General features: G+C 38.1%; 1 protein-coding gene across 2 annotated transcripts in view; it reads left to right on the forward strand.

Annotated features, from left to right (window-relative positions):
• WHSC1 (Wolf-Hirschhorn syndrome candidate 1) overlaps positions 1 to 19375 on the forward strand; it is a 63662-nt gene that overhangs the window by 37171 nt on the left and 7116 nt on the right. For both annotated transcript variants that reach the window (XM_009328789.1, XM_009328790.1), the window contains 9 exons: positions 11069 to 11200; positions 12261 to 12384; positions 13415 to 13615; positions 14288 to 14467; positions 15516 to 15672; positions 16423 to 16628; positions 17078 to 17181; positions 17439 to 17708; positions 17804 to 17920. In XM_009328789.1, coding sequence (XP_009327064.1) covers positions 11069 to 11200; positions 12261 to 12384; positions 13415 to 13615; positions 14288 to 14467; positions 15516 to 15672; positions 16423 to 16628; positions 17078 to 17181; positions 17439 to 17708; positions 17804 to 17920 — 1491 coding nt within the window. The remainder of the gene's footprint in view (positions 1 to 11068; positions 11201 to 12260; positions 12385 to 13414; positions 13616 to 14287; positions 14468 to 15515; positions 15673 to 16422; positions 16629 to 17077; positions 17182 to 17438; positions 17709 to 17803; positions 17921 to 19375) is intronic.

Consider the following 19375-nt stretch of genomic DNA (forward strand, 5'->3'; position numbering starts at 1 on the left):
CAATCATGCAATGATGAAAGCCTTGCTCAGCTAATTGAATAGGATGTAATTCTTCTCAACATTAAATACATTTACTGATTAACTTTTATATTTCTGTGTTCACTATAATACTTCTAAATGTTGGCTTAGATGCTCTCTTAACAAAGATAGAAAAAATTCTGCATATTCCACAAGTACATACACCTCCACAAGCAATACTAAGTGGATTCTGGCCTGGTTTTTATTCTCCTTTCTTTTCCCCCCACACTATTTGTGGACAGCTGGTTCCAGAATGGAATCTGGATATGACTTATTTGTCAAGGACTGTTGCTAGCTGCACACCTCTTAAATGTCGGTTCATTGCAGCTAAGTTCTAGGAGTGTTCAATAGGATAGGAAGGGTGTGCTCAGTTTTTTCTTGTTTGAAAGATGCATCTTATTTGACGGTTTTTTTTAAAGATTTTTGGATGCTTTTTATTGGGGGTGTGGGGGTGTTTTTTAATGGGGTTTACTTGAAATATTGTAAAATTAGTCAAGGCCAAATTTTCAATTGATAAGTTACTTTGGGTATCTAATTTACAGGGGAGAGAAACAGGGGTGGGCGGGTGGACTTCTGCCTTAAGAACGAACAAACATTTATAGACCTGACATATCAGAGATTAAAAGGTAGGCTTTCACTCCCTTCAAAAAATCGGGCTTTGACGTTGTTTTAAGATGGATGGACAGAAGCAGTAAGGTGTTTATACATGAATGAATAAATTTCGTACCTGCATTTAATCTTGAAACAAAATACTTAATTTTACTTCTAGGCACTTGACAGCAGTTGTCATTTCCTCCAGTACTTCATGTGAAACATGATTTTGTTTAAAATCTAATTCTTAATGAGCAACTGGTAGGGCCAGATGTGAGAAAGATACTCAACACTTCGGAGTCTGCAAAAGCTCGGAGTAGTTTTTTACTGCCTATGTAAGACTTGGTGTAACCATCCAAAAGCTCATGATATTTGTGAGAAGAGATATAGGTGGTGTATTCTCGTTTCTTTTTTTACCTGGGCCCTCCACCCCCCAATAATGTAGTAGGTGCCAGTAGAGTGTAACCAGTATTTTTTTAATAAATAAAAAAGGCTTTACATTACCATTGCTGCTGGATTATTGACACACTTTGTGTGTTTGCATGAAACATATCTGCTTTAGCTTTACAATCAATTTTTGTGGTTATTGGCGTGCTTCATTAAATTGGATGGATTTGTTGGCAGCAGATAAGTGTCATAGTATCCTGCAGGGTCTAGATACTACTTCCGAACTTTGTGTCAAAGCAATTGTAATTTTTTTTAAGAGAGGACAAAATAAAGACCATGTAATACTCTAAATTCTTAGCTAGTCTGTCATTCATCATATCCTCATGAAGTATGAGCTGACCAGCAGATGGCAGTTTAAAGAAGGCTGTGAAAGATTTTGAAGGCGTTGCTTTTATCACAAGATCCTTATATCTTCCCTAGAGGGAATTCTTTCTTCTTTCTGTAACATCCAGTGTCAAAACAAGCTCAGTTGCTGGTTATAGCTACAACTTCGTGCGTTTCCAAGGCTTAATAATGCAAGTTATAATAATGCAAGCCTTAAGTTTTGCTCTTTTTCTGCATATTAAACAGTATATTTTTTTCCTCATTACCGATTTGAGGCAGATTTGTTTTATCTGCATTTTTAATGGTTATTAGCATGTGTACACAGTGGAGGAAACACGTACAATTCTTAAAAGGTAAGGTATTTGATTGAGAAGGCAGTCTTGAGACATGTACAACTTGGGACTAAAAAAGTACATCAGCTCCATTTATTGACCCTGGAGTCTAGTTGTCCTACAGTATACAACTAAAATATTCTAGGCATGCTTACTGAAGGTAAAAATAACCGTCTTTGACATACTAAGAACAGGAAGGAAGAAAGGAATTCACATTATTTTAAAGAAACTACCGCCCTAAAGAAAAAATAGTTGAAGCTAACTTTGCAGGTTGTTAAACAAAATCAGTGTGCTTCTAGCATTTCATTCTAGCTTCATTCAAAGATAATTTTCTCTTCAAAACAATACTTAAGGACAATTTAATATATAGTGTCACTTTAAATCCTCTGACTTAGCAGGTAGTTGTTTCCTGTGTTTGTTTCTGTATGCCTATAGATTTATTTTTTTCCTGTTTCAAAGCACCAGTAAGCAGTCAGGGGTACGTGTTTGTGGAACACTGCAAGTAATTGGACTTGTTTCTTGCTAAACCTCTGCTAAAGCCTCTAATAATTGAAATTACCTGCATCGCCCACCAGATCATACAGTTTTGTTACAATGCTTCCACTTTCACATGGAAAAAAGTTCTAGGCTTGACTCTTGGTTCTTTGGCAGCACGTTCTGTGTAGAAAATTAAGTTTCTTATGTAATTATTCTCATCTTGTGTATTACTTAGGCTTCGGAGTGCAGAGAATCTGTTTACTGAATGTTTACATGATGTAGGTTTTTATTCCACATCCCCTACCAAAGTATCATGAGTATCTGTAGGCAATTTTATAATGTTTTAAAATGTTCTCAGAGTTTTAATGAACTTTCCAGGCAAATTCAGAAATGCACAATATCCTTATCTGAAACGTCTAACTCCTGCTAATAATAAAAATGAAACTTGTCCCAGGCCGTCTTTTTTGCTATTATAGTACTGTGTACACTTGTGGCACCGCATACTTAAAGAATTTATCTAGTCTAGCAGTATGGGCCAAAATACCATTCTTCATTCAGTTCAGGAATTCTTATACTGAAATAAAGGAAATGTTAACTGTAACTCAATTGGCTCTGTCAGTTTTTCTGTCTCCGTGTGGGTGCACGATAGATTGTCTTTTGAATACAGTCTGATCTGTTGTTTGTATGTTGCTTACTGACTTACTCTTGTATAAGTTGTGCTTAGATTTTAAAAAAAAAAAAAAAAACCCAAAAACCAACCCCCTAGCAATTGAGATTTTGTTAATAAGAAAAAAAATGCAGTTGGTGTTTCTCTGTGGAAAGACTGAAGAGTTTGCTTATCAGAACACGCATACTCCAAGCTTTCTAGAGAAAGCTCTTAGCCAGACCAGACCACTTCCTCCTGGATGACTGTGGTATAGCAATCACTGACTCTAAAGTCGTGTCAGGAAGTCTGAGCTTAGAGCAGTGTCCTTAGTTTTAAGCAAAGTGGAGCTTAATAGCCGACAGCATTCAGAAGTCATGGAAACATGCTTCTAAAATGCTTATAAAAAGATGCAATGTGCCTGTTAAAGATAGCAGATGACCTGAGAGAGGATGCCACTTAAGCCAGTGAGTGTCTTGAGACAACTACAAAAGAGTGGTAGGTTACTCTTTGTGGGCCCTTTCTTTTATGGATCCTGCTGATCCTGCTGTGGAGGTGACTTGCCTACAAGTCACAACAAAAAAGCAGAAGGAAATAACTTTCTGCCATGCTTTGTTTTCATTTTATATACCCCTAGCTTTAAAATAAGTATACATAGTGGATTTTGTTTCCATTTGATGTCCTACAGCCAGGATTATAAAACGAGATGCTCGAGTAAAACAAGGGGAAGCGGGAGGGTTAACTTTTTTTTGGCTCTGGAAAAATTTGCCCTTTAGTTGCTTTTGTAACTGCTTAAGCACAACGTGACAGAACAACACCGTTATCTTGAATATGACTAAGACCAAAGCTGGTATTCTTAATGCTTAAGAAGTGCTGTTAAGCAAGCGTATATGAGTAATATAAGAAGTGTTTTTATATGACTGAATGAGTTAATAAAGTGAGTTTTCTGAGGAAGAATTTTTTTTTTTTTTTTAATGAAAATTGCACTTTGGTAGCTAGAAAAGTCTGAAAAGGTGTGTGACTGGTGTAGTAGTAGTAACTGTTGGAGCCCATTCCAGTGTGGGCACCATGGATGCATAAATGTTAGCAACTTTTTCACTCAAAATTTCCAAATCCATTTTGAACCTTCAAACACTGGGCAGGGAAAGCTTGTCCAGGGAATTGGATCTAGGAGAGGAGAAGTCCTAGTGAAGCTGATAAGCACAGAAATGTGAATATTGTTCACTTTGCAATTGCTAACATACAGTGAATAGTATTTGAAACTTGCTTCTGCTCCATGAGGCATGAGGTTTTGCCTTAAATACTGATGCTCTAGTCCTTAGGAAGTCCTTTAGCCAGGAGGTACTTACAAGGAAGAAAAAAAAGACCACCACCCCCTCCCGTCCCCAGGATAACATTGAGCCAGCAAAGATGCTTTTATAGATCATCTTTTTAAAATGAAGACTTAATCCTAAGCCTAAAACAAAAAGCACGTTTAATAGCCAGGCCAGCAGCTTATTGAGGGCCAGTCTTGACAAGCAGAACAGTTGCATTTTGTGTTCTTGCTACGGTAACTTCTTAAATTCTCGGGCTGCAGATTGGATGAGTACAGCCATTTATTTTCAGACCTAGAATTTCTGAACCTCTTTTTCCTTGGAATTACAGTGTAATGGTTCTGCTGGCACTGGTATTTACTATTTGATTTTGGAGCTGTCTGAAAGGAAGTAGAAAATTTTAAATGGAAAAAAAATATTTTTTCCTCAAGTGGGTGAGTGGATGGAGCAAACGTCCACATAAGTATTTCAATTCATCCTCACCTGCTTCTTTGAAACACAGCATCATTTGAATTTTTAAATTCCAGGCTATCCTCTCTTGTATTGTGTGTCAGTATGATTGGATGCCAACTGAGAATATGTCAGTACCTATCTTTTTTTTTTTTTTTTTTTTTTTAAATAAGTGAATTGTCAACCATCCAGGCGTGGAACTAACAATACCATTTGCAGAGTTCACCCACATGATTCTAGAAATATGCAAGCTGAGTGTACAGACCAGCTTGCATCCAACTTCTTTTTTTTTTTTTTTTTTTTTTTTTTAAAAGCCAGAGGGAATGAAGAATTGGCTCGCATTTCTGCTGAGGTGTGTGGCTGAGACTGGAATCAGGTACCTGGTTGCAAAAAATGCTTAAAAAGTTGTTGTAGACTTGAACTCAACTTCTAGATGTACTGAATGGTGTGAGAAATGTTTCCCGATGTTAGAGCTTATCCTTTCACCTTTGAACGCTTTAATTGATGGTGCAGTGAACTATGAAGTTAACTGAAACTCAGTGTTGCAGCTGAGGAAAGTCTTGCAGTAGAAAAAACATTTGAGAAGTGATTTTGTACACAATGCTTCTGTCAAATCATCTTGGTGAAAAATTTTCTCCCCCCCCCCCCCCCCCGTCTTTTTAGAGAGCTTCAATCAAAAGGCAAAATTAAGAATATAAACATACAAATTCACAAAATGCACATAGCTGACTCAATTCAATTCCTTTTAATACTCTAGTGTCTTACATCTTATTTTAAATGTACGGAGTTGCACACGTTTCCTCCTCTTTTCTTAGCCTGCCCAGCAGCCTCCATCAGAAACAAATTCCCATTTACTCAATGTAATCATGAGAAGGAAACTCCATTATTCCACAAACAGTCCTTGCATTTGTATGCACATTGTATATCCCTTTCGCACAAAACAGGGAGAAGTAGTTCAGGAAGCAGTAAAAAAAAAGTAAATCTCATCCTTATATTTAGCAATTAAACAATTACCCAGTATTCAGTGGCAGTTGCTGGTGTAATCTGGCTTTATACGTCAAATATTGCAGTATGCAAAGCATCTTCCATTCAGTAAAGAATTAATGCTGAAGATTGCTTTTATAAGCCTTCTTATATAGTCTTTCTAAAAATAGGTCGATGTTTGAAAGAATCCATTAAACGCTTCTTTTGGTTATTGTGAACAGGGAATTTTAGCATACAGTTCAAAAGAAAATTAAAAATACTTTGGGGATACGAAGTCTTGATATGCTGATTCCTGTACCGTGGTGGGTTTGAGTAACTATTGCCAAAAAAAAGTTGTAGTAGTATAAGATGTACGATCAAAATACCTTGAGATGAGTAGACCCCATTCTCAAACTAATGACACATTGCCACCATTTGTATCTTTTCACAGGTAAAAATATAATACTAAACCCAAAGAATTTACAGACATGCCAAAATTTTGTCCCAGTTTGACTCAGTAACAAGTATTTTTCCAATGACAAAGCTATAGAGAACTTGGAAAAATGCAGTAACCTGTCCTTACATGTTCCCTTTGAGTCTTACGTGTGTGAGTAGCGAGTAATAACTGGTACACATGGGGAAGGAAAGATTGCCTTGGGAGCCTGACAGTAAATTTGTCGCTTCTGTGCGCAACCGTATTCTGAACCTCACTGATCCCTGAAGTAAGTTCTGGCCCAGCCCAAATGAAGAGCAAAGCTCATGATTTGGTTTTTCGGCCAGTTTTTTTCCCTTTCTCTCACTTGTGTACGCAGTTTCCAGTAGAAAGAGCTGCATTTGATTCCTGAAATACCACCCGGTTGCTCAGTGTTCGGGCAGTGCGGTGCAAAAGCCTCTACAGGCAAGTACTCACAAAGTAATGTTGACGTTCAATAATTGAAGGAAATGGGAAGGAAGGCCTGACTGATGTGCAAAATGTAAAGTTTGATGGTGCTTGCAATGATACTAACTTCAACAGAAGAAGGGTATCTTCCGTGCTGCAGCATCAGCTAATGAAAAGTGGAGCTGATTATAGAGTTCGGGTACGATTTCATTGCAGAAACTTGTCACTTGCTACAAATCTGAAGTGAACAGCCTTGCCTTTTTTCCCCTAAATTTGCACTCTTAAAAAAATATAGTACTTTGCCTTTATGAGAAATAAGAAATTGCTCAAAATGTAAAACAGAATAAAATAGCAAACAGGCAATCACTACAAATTGCTAGTTAACAGGTTTTGCCACTAATCTAAATGTTGATTACTTTGAACCTTGGCCTGAATATCAGAAGAGTTAATTACATGCAATTTACTTTGCTAAGGAGAATATTTTACAAAAGTAAGGACAAGACAAGCTCTGGCATGATCACAAGGGAAAGATTTACTTTTGTAACTTAACAATTAAAGAAAAAAGCCCCCAAAAACCTGCGCTGATTTTTATTGAATGCTGTGATTTGGGCACTTGTGTGTGAACTGTTAGACCTTCCATTATGGAAAGTCGTGTTAACAGATGACAAAAGCGTTGTGTTCAGTTTTAGAGGTGGCTGTTTCACATCAGCATGAACTGATTTCCAGCAATCGTCTTGTAAATCATCTTTAGTTAGTGATTGTCTCAATCTAAAGGTATTTTTATTGTGAAACTTAACTGTCCCCTTGGTGAATCAGAACCTGTTAGTGCCGCTGCAGCTTGCTTGGGGTACAAATATAGTTTTCCCAACCATCTCGTGCTCTACCTGTCGTTAGGTTGTAAGTCCTCTCTGAGAAACGTTAGATGAAGGTTGTCTCAGCCTCTGCTACACAGGCCTGAAGGGACAGACGCTCATTTTACTTCCCTGGTACTTCCATCGGCTATTCTGGGATAACTTCAGGAGCTGAGGTGTTGAATTCTGGCTCTCTTCATAAAGGGAGCTTTCCCAAAAGACAGTTCTATAGGACAGGGGTTATTTGCAAAGGGAGATGGCTGGTAGAGAGTGTTTCGCCTTCTGCAAGATATAAATAAGAGATTAGGGTCAAACTCTGAATTATCCTGAAGAATATAACGGGGAATCTGCTAGCCTCCCCCTTTATTAGCCCCCTAAAATTAGCCAATATGAAAATTCTCAGATGATGGTGGAGTGGATGCGAGCTGTGCGTGAGTTACACATAACGTGGCTGTGGGATGCAATGGCTAAACCTTTGGTCGTGCTAGCAGGGATCAAGAGATGCGTTCTGCAGCAGCAGCCTGCACCAGGCAGTAGAAGTATATCCCTGAGCTTCTTATGAATGTATTGATTCTTAGGAGTTTCATCAGCCATGAGCAGGTATCCAGGCTTGCCTGTGTAGTGCAAAACTGGTGGTTAATAGAGCATTTGATTTGTGAAGTGTGTGAGGCTCGTGACAGCCATAAAGGAGAGATCTTGGAAGATACTCTGTCTGGTAGCCATACGGTCGATGAACTAAGGTATTTTGTTCATGCTATGTGTGTTGGCATCCATGCTTGAAATCCAGCATTAATCTGTAAGCGGGTGTAAATTGCCAAGTTTTATCTTGAACGGGCTGATAGGATCTGGGGTTTGTGGTTGCATTTGTGATGTAGAGTTTGATTCTTGCCAGCGCTGCTCCTTTTTGGCTCAGTAACCGTTTAATTTAAATGAAGGGCTGGTGCATTAATTCTGAAGCAGTGTAGTCTCCGTTCTGTAGGAGAGTGGCTGCCAACCTATGGTTCACAAATGGCTGGGATTTTGTGACCTATATCTAGGGGGTTTCTGAAAAACTGTCACCTGCCAATAGGGTTACCTTCCCAGATAGAGGTCTGCATCCTTCATTTGAACATTTTCCAAGTATATAAACCAAAGAAAAGCTAGGAAGCCGTTGCTTTGAAACAAACCTTATTCTCTTGTGACTGAATATATTTGTCACTGGGTATGTTCTGTTTCTCTGCTTTGCTTTCAAAAGTAGTGAGCTGGGGGAAGAGGAGTGCTTTCCTCAAGGGCAAGACTGTATAGCTTTTGCTGCTGGAAAGAAGACTATCTTAACTCTTAAGGTGTGCTGCACAAATGGTTTTTCTCAGGGTTTTAGGTGTACTTTGTGGTGTGGGGAAAAGACGGGGGACAACCGTAGTGTCAAGTTAACATAAGACTGCTTGTTTTGTTTACAGCATAGAGTACTTTTTTTTTTTAAGTAGAAAAGAAATGCAGATCTAAGACGTTCCAGCTTTTTTTTTTCTTTTTTTCTTTTCTAAACATGACTAATTTTGGCTAGTTGAAACAGGAACATAATGAGGTACTAAAAATGTTAGAGCGGTGCACTGCTTATACTAATTAATGTTTCTGCGGGAATAGTTTAAACAGAAATAAGCATGTGTGTAAGTTTACTTAAACCGTAATGGCAACTGTTCTTGTGTTTTTGCCGAACTCCCACGCTACCTTTCTTTATCTGCCCCTTCCCAGCAAGAACTGGCTGCTCCTGGCCATGCACTCAGGTTGCATTTGCAGTTTACTGTTTCACAGCTCCTTCCAGGGGACAGAGATTTCCTGGTGCCTGAACAAAGCAATGATTTTACATCCAGTTTCTTTTAACCACTTCTAAAAGGGTCGGGCAGAATCTCCAAATCACTCCAGTTGTAGAAATATTCATAAGTGAAGTGTAGGTACAAATCACTTTGACAGTATGCATTTGCACAGAGGAAATGCATTTAAACCCTTGCAAGTAATCTGGAAGAAAAAAACCCAAAACAACCAACAATCATCAATCTGATCCGATTTACAAAATATTTTTAGACATGATCAAGGAAAGCAAATGTTAAATGGAGGAATGCAAATTAGCTGGCAGCAACGGTGCAAAGTAATTGCTCAAAACCAGTGTTCCTAAAGGGATTTTATAAAGGCTAATGGTAGGCCTGCTTCGGCTTTACATTTTTCTCTCTGATTTCAAAATAAATCACTTCTAATAAATTTGCACATTACATGGGGATTGGCTGACAGGGGAGGTTGCACATAGCTGTCTCCATTACTAAGTAAGCTGGGCCATTTTTAATAAAATGTGTTTTACTATAGATAAATATGAGATCGTATGTCTGAAAACAGAAAGCAAATTCTTCATATAAAGCGGGGTGTCTATTCTGACAAACAATGGCAAAATGATCTCGAGTACTGCGGTGATTTGCAGTGACTTTCAGTGCTGTGTTGAAAAGACCTAGGGAGATCCTCACACAGCGGAACAGGAGCAGTGAAGAGTTTGCTTTGGACATTGTACTTATGAGACTTGTAATGGGCTATTGCCTCCAGTTCTCATGCCTGATTTTTCAACAACCTTTTTAAAGTACAGATAAGGTTTAGAGAAAACCCACCAAAATTCTCTTGATGCTGGAAAAAATTCCTTAGGGAGAAAATTAGAGGACGTTCTGGCTTACCAGAAAGGATTGAGACAGGCTTAATGGCAGCATGCTTCCACAGGAGGAAAACGTCTGGTTCCAAAGGACTTCTAATATAGCTGAAATACCTGGAGAAAGCCTCATCAACTGTGAGTTGCAGTTAGGCAACTCATAAGGGACATGAGGCAGTATTTTTGGTGGTATGTGTGAATAACCATTAGAACAAGCTCGAAGAGGAGTGACGGGTTTCTTTCTCAATTGCAAGTGGTGATGCTCTCCTGGAGAATGTACTTAGCCAAATGCAACTCACTGAGTACCATGTGGGGGCAACAAGATGAAATTCTGCATCTTCTGGTGTAACGTGAGATAAGACAAATGACTCGGTTGTCCATTCCCTCCCTAAATGCTATTGAACTGACAACTGCCTTATATTTTCTTTTAAATATGTTACTTCATTGTGGGGTTTTTTTAAAGTAAATTATGAATATTTTAAAAAAATCCTCCATCTTTAATACATCTAGATCTGTTATATAAGATTTATCCATAGCAGGGTTATCTTTTGTAGTATTTTGAATTCATTGTTAGCTATAACATTCCTTAAACATATTCAGAGAGCCACTTCTTTCTTTCCTCCTCTCTTCCATATACTGTTCTCGCTTTCTTGGAGAATATTTGGGTCAGAGACTTTCAGATGAGAGTCTTCATATCAGAGACTTGAAGTTTACCAAGTTTCTTTCCAAAATTAACTGTTACTCTCTCATAAAACACGTATTCAAACTTTAATCAAGGGATTTGAAGATATCCCTGTGTTACTGGCTAGGCACTTCTAGCTAACTGTATTGCAGAACTGAGTATAAATAAAATGCCACATTACAAAGTTTTGGTGTTTTGTTTTGGCTGCTGTTGAGTTGGTGAGGATGATTGTTATACAGTCCTTTTGATGAGACTTCCACAAATGCACACTCTGGTTTTAATCAAACTTTTTCTAAAGGTGGGGGAAACAAAACCAAAAGAGTGTGCCTAAATCTGCTAGTCTGAATTGCAGTCTGTTTGCTTCCTTCAGTTGATATTCTGTACAAAATTGACCATACATGACTGCTTTTTCTAACACGTATGTTTAATCTTCAGATCTCCGATGGCCAAGGAGATGAGCGGTCAGAGTCTCCCTATGAAAGTGCTGATGAAACTCAGACTGAAGTGTCTATATCATCCAAAAAATCTGAGCGAGGAGCAGGAACAAAAAAAGAATATGTGTGTCAGGTGAGAGATGTTAGCTGGGGCAGCGAGCCATGTTTTCTGAGGGTTCCTAGAAAAGGTCTTTTTAAATATGAAAATGACAGTATTAGGCCAGAAACAGGTTTATCGTGTGTGTCTGAGATGTCTGTTAGCGATGAGGGTGTCGTGCCAGTAAATGGAATTCTTTGTTCTTAATTATTTTTTTTTCTTGACCTCCAATAACTGACTTAGCCGTTCTGCTTGAGTTTCCAGATCTGTAAGATAAGCATAATTTGTACCTCAGAATAAGTGCATGAATGTTGCCAGGTAACTAGTTAAATGACTGAGGAGAGCTGCTCGCTTATCTGTTAATAAAGAGGAGGAAGTAAAACCCAGTGGGTTTTGTGCTTCTGCGTGCAGCAGAGATTGCCGTGCTGCGTTGGTAGCAGCGTGTGTGTGGCATGCTAATTGAAAGGAAAAAGCTTTCTCAAACTATTCTAGAAGAGTTCTTAGATTATGAAATGATAACGCAATGCAAAGGGACAGATCAAATTTGTTTCCACGAGACTGGGCAAGCAGTTATATTTCCATTTCTTGCACATAGTGATGATGAGGTTATATCTATCTTTAAATGTTGGCTAATCCCTTAAATTCTGCCAGCATTATTGTTCGGTTCATTTTTAGTTATGCATGTGTCATTGCTAACCACTTGGACATAGAAGTATCATTGTGCCACCTAAATTAATTTCCTTTTGCCAAGGAAAAGGAAAATAAGGATGCTTTTTAACCCTACTCAGATGCATCAGTGTGCTCAGGGGAAATTTCTTAAAGCTTTTTTTCTTTTCCTTTTTTCTGTCAGATTGTATTTACTCATGAACCGTGGTTCTATGAGTGATATTTCTAGCAGTTTAATGACTCTATTATCTGTTTCGACTGGAAGCCAGGGCATGTAATGATACTTGTAAAATTATCTTTCACTTGTTAAATTTGATTTCAACAACGGGAAAAGAGATTTTGAGGAGCAATATATGAAAAGGAATGAAGAAAACAGTTTTTTCCACATATGAACTTTTCTTTAACATTCAATGCCTTTGTGTTGTAAAAGCTGTGTGAAAAAACAGGTGATCTCCTACTGTGTGAAGGACTTTGCTATCGAGCTTTTCATGTAAGCTGCCTTGGGCTCTCTGGAAGACCAGCAGGAAAATTCATTTGTAGTGAATGTACATCAGGCAAGTTTGTCCCTTTCTATTAATAAAAAAAAAATAATATTGTAGTTTTCCCATACGTTGTTCTAGGAAATCATCCTGGACAAAGTATGTATCTCTGGAGAAATCATATTTACCCTTTGGTGCCTGACAGGGTGGGGTTTCATACAGTACCATTAAGTGTGCCATGTTTCAGAAAGCTCACACTGTTTTCAGTGAGAACTCCCTTGCAACCTGGCTGATTTAGTCTGAATTCCATTGCCTTAATAATTGCGGAATATTTGCTCTCTGAGTACAATTACAGATTAGATTTAAAGGCTCTCACAAAGACTTAAGAAATCCTAGGAAAAAAAGCAGCAAGTGAAACGTTTTAAGTCCTTTTTCAGTCCTTTGTGTGTCTATATCAATCTTTTGCTTTCCCTATTAAAAGACTACCTTATTGCTATTAATTTCATTTGCTTTTAATCCTATAACAACTGCTTGGAAGTTCTTAATCTTAAAACTTTACGTAAAAGATTTGCGTTCTTGCTCATAAGCTCAGTTAGTACACGTGGCTAAACCTTGTTGGAACAAGGCTGCTTCAAAATAAAGCTCTTCCAAGCGGTCCAGAGAGATTAGAGGATGCTCGTCCTTGGTTTGTGGACCTACTTCAAATTTCACAGGATCACAGACAACCCATCGTCCTATTTCATTGCTTTACAAAAAAAACAATAAAAAATTCACAGTCGTCCTGGCATACTGAGGCTTATAAATAAGAACGTGAAAGCAAATCGGTGAGGCTTTGGGTGTTGTTGTGTACACTTTAACTGCAATGGGTTTGCATTGTAACTTTATTTTATCTGTAACTGAACAGATTAATGTTTAACGCTAAAGAGTTAAAGTAAATAGATTGCTGCATCAAAGAATAGAATTTGATTTTAGTTTGTTTTAAAAAAAAAAAGAAGAACCAAAAGCAACTCCCCCATGCGGAACAAAAACTCAGAACAGAAGCATTTTAAATAAACAGGTTTGGATGAAAAATTAGTTACATTATTTTTATTACCTTTGCCACTAGGTGTGCATACCTGTTTTGTGTGTAAAGAGAGAAAGGCAGATGTGAAGCGCTGTGTCGTATCCCACTGCGGAAAATTCTACCATGAAGCTTGTGTGAAAAAATTTCATCTTACTGTGTTTGAGAACAGGGGGTTTCGATGTCCTCTCCACAGCTGCCTGAGTTGTCATGTTAGTAACCCCTCACATCCACGAATTTCAAAAGGTAGTTTCATTTTACGTTTTTATGACTGATGAATTGTCTATTTATGGTACGTTAAGGTAAGGAATCTGTCCATTTAATAGCAGCTAGCTGCAATTTTTCAGGCATGCATGTACTATTGATTGATTCAGAATTTTTTTAAAAATAATAATTGCATAATTTTTAGTCAACATTAGTATTTACCTTGTTTTCTTCTGTTTGACTAGCTTTCAATTATCTATAGCTAACGATGTTTTCTTCTCAAAAGAGAATGAAATCTAGAATGCATATATGATGATGAGAGGCAGGCTGAGCAGACTGAGAGCAAGACCTGTGAATGTACAAATACTGCAGCAAGGCTCGCCGAATGTGGGGGCGTTTGATGCTGTGCATATTTTTAGCTTTGGGCAACATCTGTAGACAAAATTGCATGACTGAGGAAAGCTTGTCTACCCTGGTGTGCATAGTTAAAGCCTTCACATTTAAATAGTATAGTGCTTTAAACTCAGTGTAGGGATCTTTAAAAACCTTTGTTAATTCAGTATTGTTGCTAAATGCAAATACACACGCAGACTTTGAAAACATAATTGGTGTATTTTTTGTGTATATAGGCTACCTCAGGCAGTAATACTGTTTTAGCTCAAATAATAAACCAGTTTTGTTCAAAAATAATATGGCAGTATTCTGCTTTGCTAGGAAAGATGATGCGTTGTGTTCGCTGTCCTGTTGCATACCATGCTGGAGACGTTTGCATTGCTGCGGGATGTGCAGTCATCGCTTCCAACAGCATTGTTTGTACGAATCATTTCACTGCCATGAAAGGAAAAAGTCATCATGCGCATGTCAATGTGAGCTGGTGCTTTGTGTGTTCAAAAGGTAAACTGATGTAACACTCTTTCATAAATGCAGCATCAAAACGTTTTATTCTTCAATTTAAATTTCATTTTACTAATCTGTTTACAGAAAATTATTAGAAATGTGGCATATTAAGTTAGGCTCTGTTAGGTATTGAAATAACTGCAGGTTGGCTTGTGCTGCTTCAAGTTTTTGAGTATCCTTTTTTTGCAGATATAATTTATTAAAGAATGTTTTTACTTGGACTTTGTCCAGCAACCAGAAGCCTGATTTAATTCTTTGCTGGAGACATGTAATGAGAAGTATTTCTCTGTTCTTTCCCCTGTGTTCAATGTACTGAAGCTTTTTGTGTTTCTTTATTGCTAATACATAATATTAAAACATAAATATTTTAAGAGTTGCTTTTAGTGTAGCAGCAGACAGCAAATTGAATCAGTATTAGTTGTTGCTGGGAGTACCACTAATTAAGGGTGTTTTGTTTCATGTTGTATAATAAATTTATTTCTTATTGAGAACCACAAAATGCATAGTGCTGATTAAACTGTAGCAGTGAAAGTTCACCTGATTTGTTAACAAATTAACGTGCAGCATAGCAGCTTGTTAAGCTGCCGCTAACTTTCCACTTGATAATTCATGGAACAAACTAACAACCTCATTCCCTCTCCCCCCAGGAAAAAAAAAAACCATAAGAGAAATCTGTTGTTGTCAAAAGTTTGCATACAGCGGAATATTAATATATATTAAACTGTTAAATATATTGTATCATTGAAGTAAAACAAAGTAATTATAATTGGTGGTGCATTATGCTGGCTTTTTTATCACTAGCTTGCTTGTTATTTTGTACGTATTACTAGTGCGAGTCTGCCAGGCATTCAAATTAGTACGGACCTTTTGGGTTTTGTACACAACTAAATTATATGTATTTGTTGCAGGCCAGCGTGTTTTAACCATTTATTTTCTAACTGAGCCTGCCACATGTGTATCACGCTGCTTTGAACCTGGCTGGAATGCAAAACTTTTATTTTTGTCTTGAAGTTTTTCAACTTTTTCTTTTTTTTTCTCTCTGAAGGAGGAAGCTTGTTGTGCTGCGAGTCATGTCCTGCAGCGTTTCACCCAGACTGTTTAAACATTGAAATGCCAGATGGGAGCTGGTACTGCAATGACTGCAGGGCGGGGAAGAAACTCCATTTCCAGGATATTATTTGGGTTAAACTGGGAAATTACAGGTCTGATGAACGGATTTATTTTGTTTTTACAGTACTGGCATGTTTAAGGATCGTACAGTTGGTTGCTTCTGTAGGCCAGCCTTGCTGCACACAGATTTCTCATTCCTCTGTGAACTAGGGACTCCATCTCCTTGCAAGCTTCAAGTTCAAAGACTTGAAGCTTCGTTGTTGCTCTCTGCCAAGGCATTACCCGTACAGGACTTCTTGTGGTCTTCTGACATCTGCTTCCAGTGTATGAGCCTTCAACCCCTTTTGTTTCAGAGATCTCTTCAAATAGTTAAGCTGGTATAACTTGTAATTGGCTAAATTACTACCTTGCAGGCTGGGAGTTAAGTCACTCAGGTTGTCAGTGGTTTACACTTCATTGAGATTTGAGTGAGGTAGAGGTGGGTGGGGTTGATCCTCGAAAGCATTAATAGCTATTATCAGCTGTCTCTTGATCTTTGACAACTGCAGTGACTGCAGACCTTATTAAAGATGATGTTTTGCACCTCCAGGTGCAAAGAGCTTTATGTGTATGCTTATCTTGCAGGCGGGCAAAAGTCCCACAGATCTGAGTGTCGGGCTCTCCTTTTCTAGTCCTGTCTTCTCTCGTTGCCTAGTGAGTGGGGGGAGGAAAGGATTTTAAATCCACTTGCATCTTGGAAATAATAATCAGTTACTGCTACTTAGGGTGATTTTGTTGAACTGTCTCTTGCAGAAAGAGCTTGACTAAAATGCTGTATTTTTTTATTTGTACTTCTGTGCTAGATGGTGGCCTGCAGAAGTTTGCCATCCGAAAAACGTTCCCCCAAATATCCAGAAAATGAAGCATGAAATCGGAGAATTTCCTGTGTTTTTCTTTGGTTCTAAGGATTACTATTGGACGCACCAAGCACGGGTGTTCCCTTATATGGAGGGAGACAGAGGGAGTAGATACCAGGGGATCAAAGGAATTGGAAAAGTCTTCAAAAATGGTATATAGCTAAAAGTAAACAAAAATAATCTTGTGATATGCATGCTTTACTTTCTTCACACATAGCCATGGGTCTGGTTTTGTACATTTGTTTTACAATATTGTATTAAAAAAATTGTTTTGGTGCCCTGGGCAGCAGTCACTATTACTAACTTTGAAAAGCATTATTTTTGTGGCTTGTAAAAGACTACAATCTAATTGGAATTATTTCTGATGATTTTTACTTTCTGGAAAGGAAATGATGAGTTTAACTGGGAGACAGAAAGAGTAGAATTGATACATCTGTTAAGAGCATTAACACTCCAGAAAGCAGTGTTTGCAAGAAAATTGAATGATGGGACTAGGAAGTAGAAGGTGATTCTTTGTTTAACACACATGGGAATGAGCAAGTCAGCTTGGGGGGAGTAATCCTCTTTCTAGCATTTTTGTTGATACAACAATCTTTTTTAGCTTTGCAAGAAGCTGAAGCTCGATTTCGAGAAATAAAGCTACAGCGAGAAGCCAAAGAAACCCAAGAAAGTGAACGTAAACCCCCACCATACAAGCATATTAAGGTAAAGTTTGAGGAAATTACACTGGATACTCAAAGGTCTAAGCGAGCACTGGAGAGGAAGAGCTGAGTGGTGAGATGCGGAGGAGAGGTTGTGACGATGTGCTGGTAATTGTGCTTTTACAGTCATGAGAAGATGAAATTTTGCTTCCATTGGAACATCTAGTGTTGCAAAACCAAATTAGTAACCACTGTAATAACTCTTACAATAAATTCAAATGTTTTAAAGTGATGTTTGAACTATTTTAATGTATTATTCAGGTGAATAAACCTTGTGGTAAAGTGCAGATATATACTGCTGACATTTCTGAGATTCCCAAGTGCAACTGCAAACCCACAGATGAAAACCCTTGTGGCTTTGATTCCGAGTGCCTAAATCGGATGCTGATGTATGAATGCCATCCACAAGTTTGTCCAGCGGGAGAACGATGCCAAAACCAGTGCTTTACAAAACGTCAGTACCCTGAGACAAAGATCATCAAAACCGATGGAAAAGGGTGGGGTCTGGTCGCTAAGAGGGACATTAAAAAGGTATGAATCATTCTTGCCTAGCAATGAAGAGGTGACTTGTGATGCTGTTTGTGGGTCTGGTATATACTTTACTAGTGATACTTGGTATCTTTCAGGGAGAGTTTGTGAATGAGTATGTTGGTGAGCTGATTGATGAAGAGGAGTGTATGGCAAGAATCAAATATGCACATGAAAATGACATCACCCACTTCTATATGCTTACTATTGATAAGGTAGAGTATTTTGCATTTCTTTCTGTTATTTAATTGTAACATTATTTTGATCTCTTTTCCTTCTGTTGATCACCTTGGTAGGGCACTCTGCTACCTGTGATGTTCCAGTTTCATATATTCGCAATGTTGTATCTTCTGTGCCTGCTTGCTCCATTCTATATATGTAATGTATCTCATTAGTTCTAACTATGTAATGTAATAAAGTATATATTAAGGTCTATAAATTGTGCTTTTCTGCTTGAAATCAAGTACAGCAAAAGTATTTGTCTGCCTAGTCTTAAAAGGAAGTATGAAGTTTCAGGAAATAGAATCATAGAATGGTTTGGGTTGAGAAGGGACCTCTAAAGGTCATCTAGTCCACCCCCCCTGCCGTGGGCAGGGACATCTTTAACTAGATCAGGTTGCTCAGGGCCTCGTCCAACCTGACCTTGAAATGATAATGATACAGTAACCTGACCTTGAAATAGTAATGATACAGTTGAAAGAATTAGTTAGCAATCCTTTAATTTACTAAAATTTCAGCAACAAAAAAAAATTCTCGCTTGAGAGTAGTGTGGAATATAACTGTGAGGCTGTGTCCCATATTGGACATTTAATATTTTTTGCAACTGTATGTCCCTTTCTTTGTTTATAGCAAAACTAGGCTTGTGCTTTTGTAGAAACTCTTTTCTGAAAGCACTATCTGCATTAGTAGCCAGCCAGCACTTCACAAATTGATTCTGCAGCAAATGAATCCAGCAGATTAATTAACGCAGCAAATTAATCCAGCATCTGTGGTTCTCTGTGCATACCTCTGAGTATTTTGTTCCTGAGAAGGGGAAGAAAGTGGAGAACCCGCACAGCAGGGGGTATTGATTATATATATTATGTTGCTTCAGTGCCCAAAGAGCTACTTGGGAGAAAAACAAGAGTTGGCTGTCAGTCCTGCGTACTTTTTCAGTCCTAATCACCTTTCTTTTGCCCGAAACGGCCCTGCCCTGTATTTCCACAGCTACTGTTTTCATTAGTCCTGTAACCGAGGAGTTCCTGCACAGGACTTGCCACCTAAGAAGGGTGAAACCATGTTCATCTTAACATTTCAGTCTCTCACCCCTCTGCTAAACTGACACACGATGTCAGTGTGTTTAGTATCTGAACTGAACATGTATTTGACTCTTGCCATAGTTACTAAATGATCATTGTGGTTCTGTCTTTAAAAAATGCCCGTGCCATTATGAGGCTGAGCTGCACATGCGGTTAGAGTGGCCGGATGTATGTGCACATAGTCATGACAATCATACGTGTGCATTATAAATATGAGAAGGAAACTGTAATAATTGTTCAAAAATAAGCAAAGCTGTCTTAAGCAGCCCTGCAAAGAATCACGGTTTCAAAATTCTTCTGGCTATTTCAAGACTTCATTTTATTTTGTTAATATTTGGTATGTTTGGTGGAGAAAGAAATTAAAAGGCAATT

The sequence above is a fragment of the Pygoscelis adeliae genome, unplaced genomic scaffold (assembly GCF_000699105.1).
Source record: "Pygoscelis adeliae isolate BGI_AS28 unplaced genomic scaffold, ASM69910v1 Scaffold66, whole genome shotgun sequence".
Taxonomy (NCBI): domain Eukaryota; kingdom Metazoa; phylum Chordata; class Aves; order Sphenisciformes; family Spheniscidae; genus Pygoscelis; species Pygoscelis adeliae.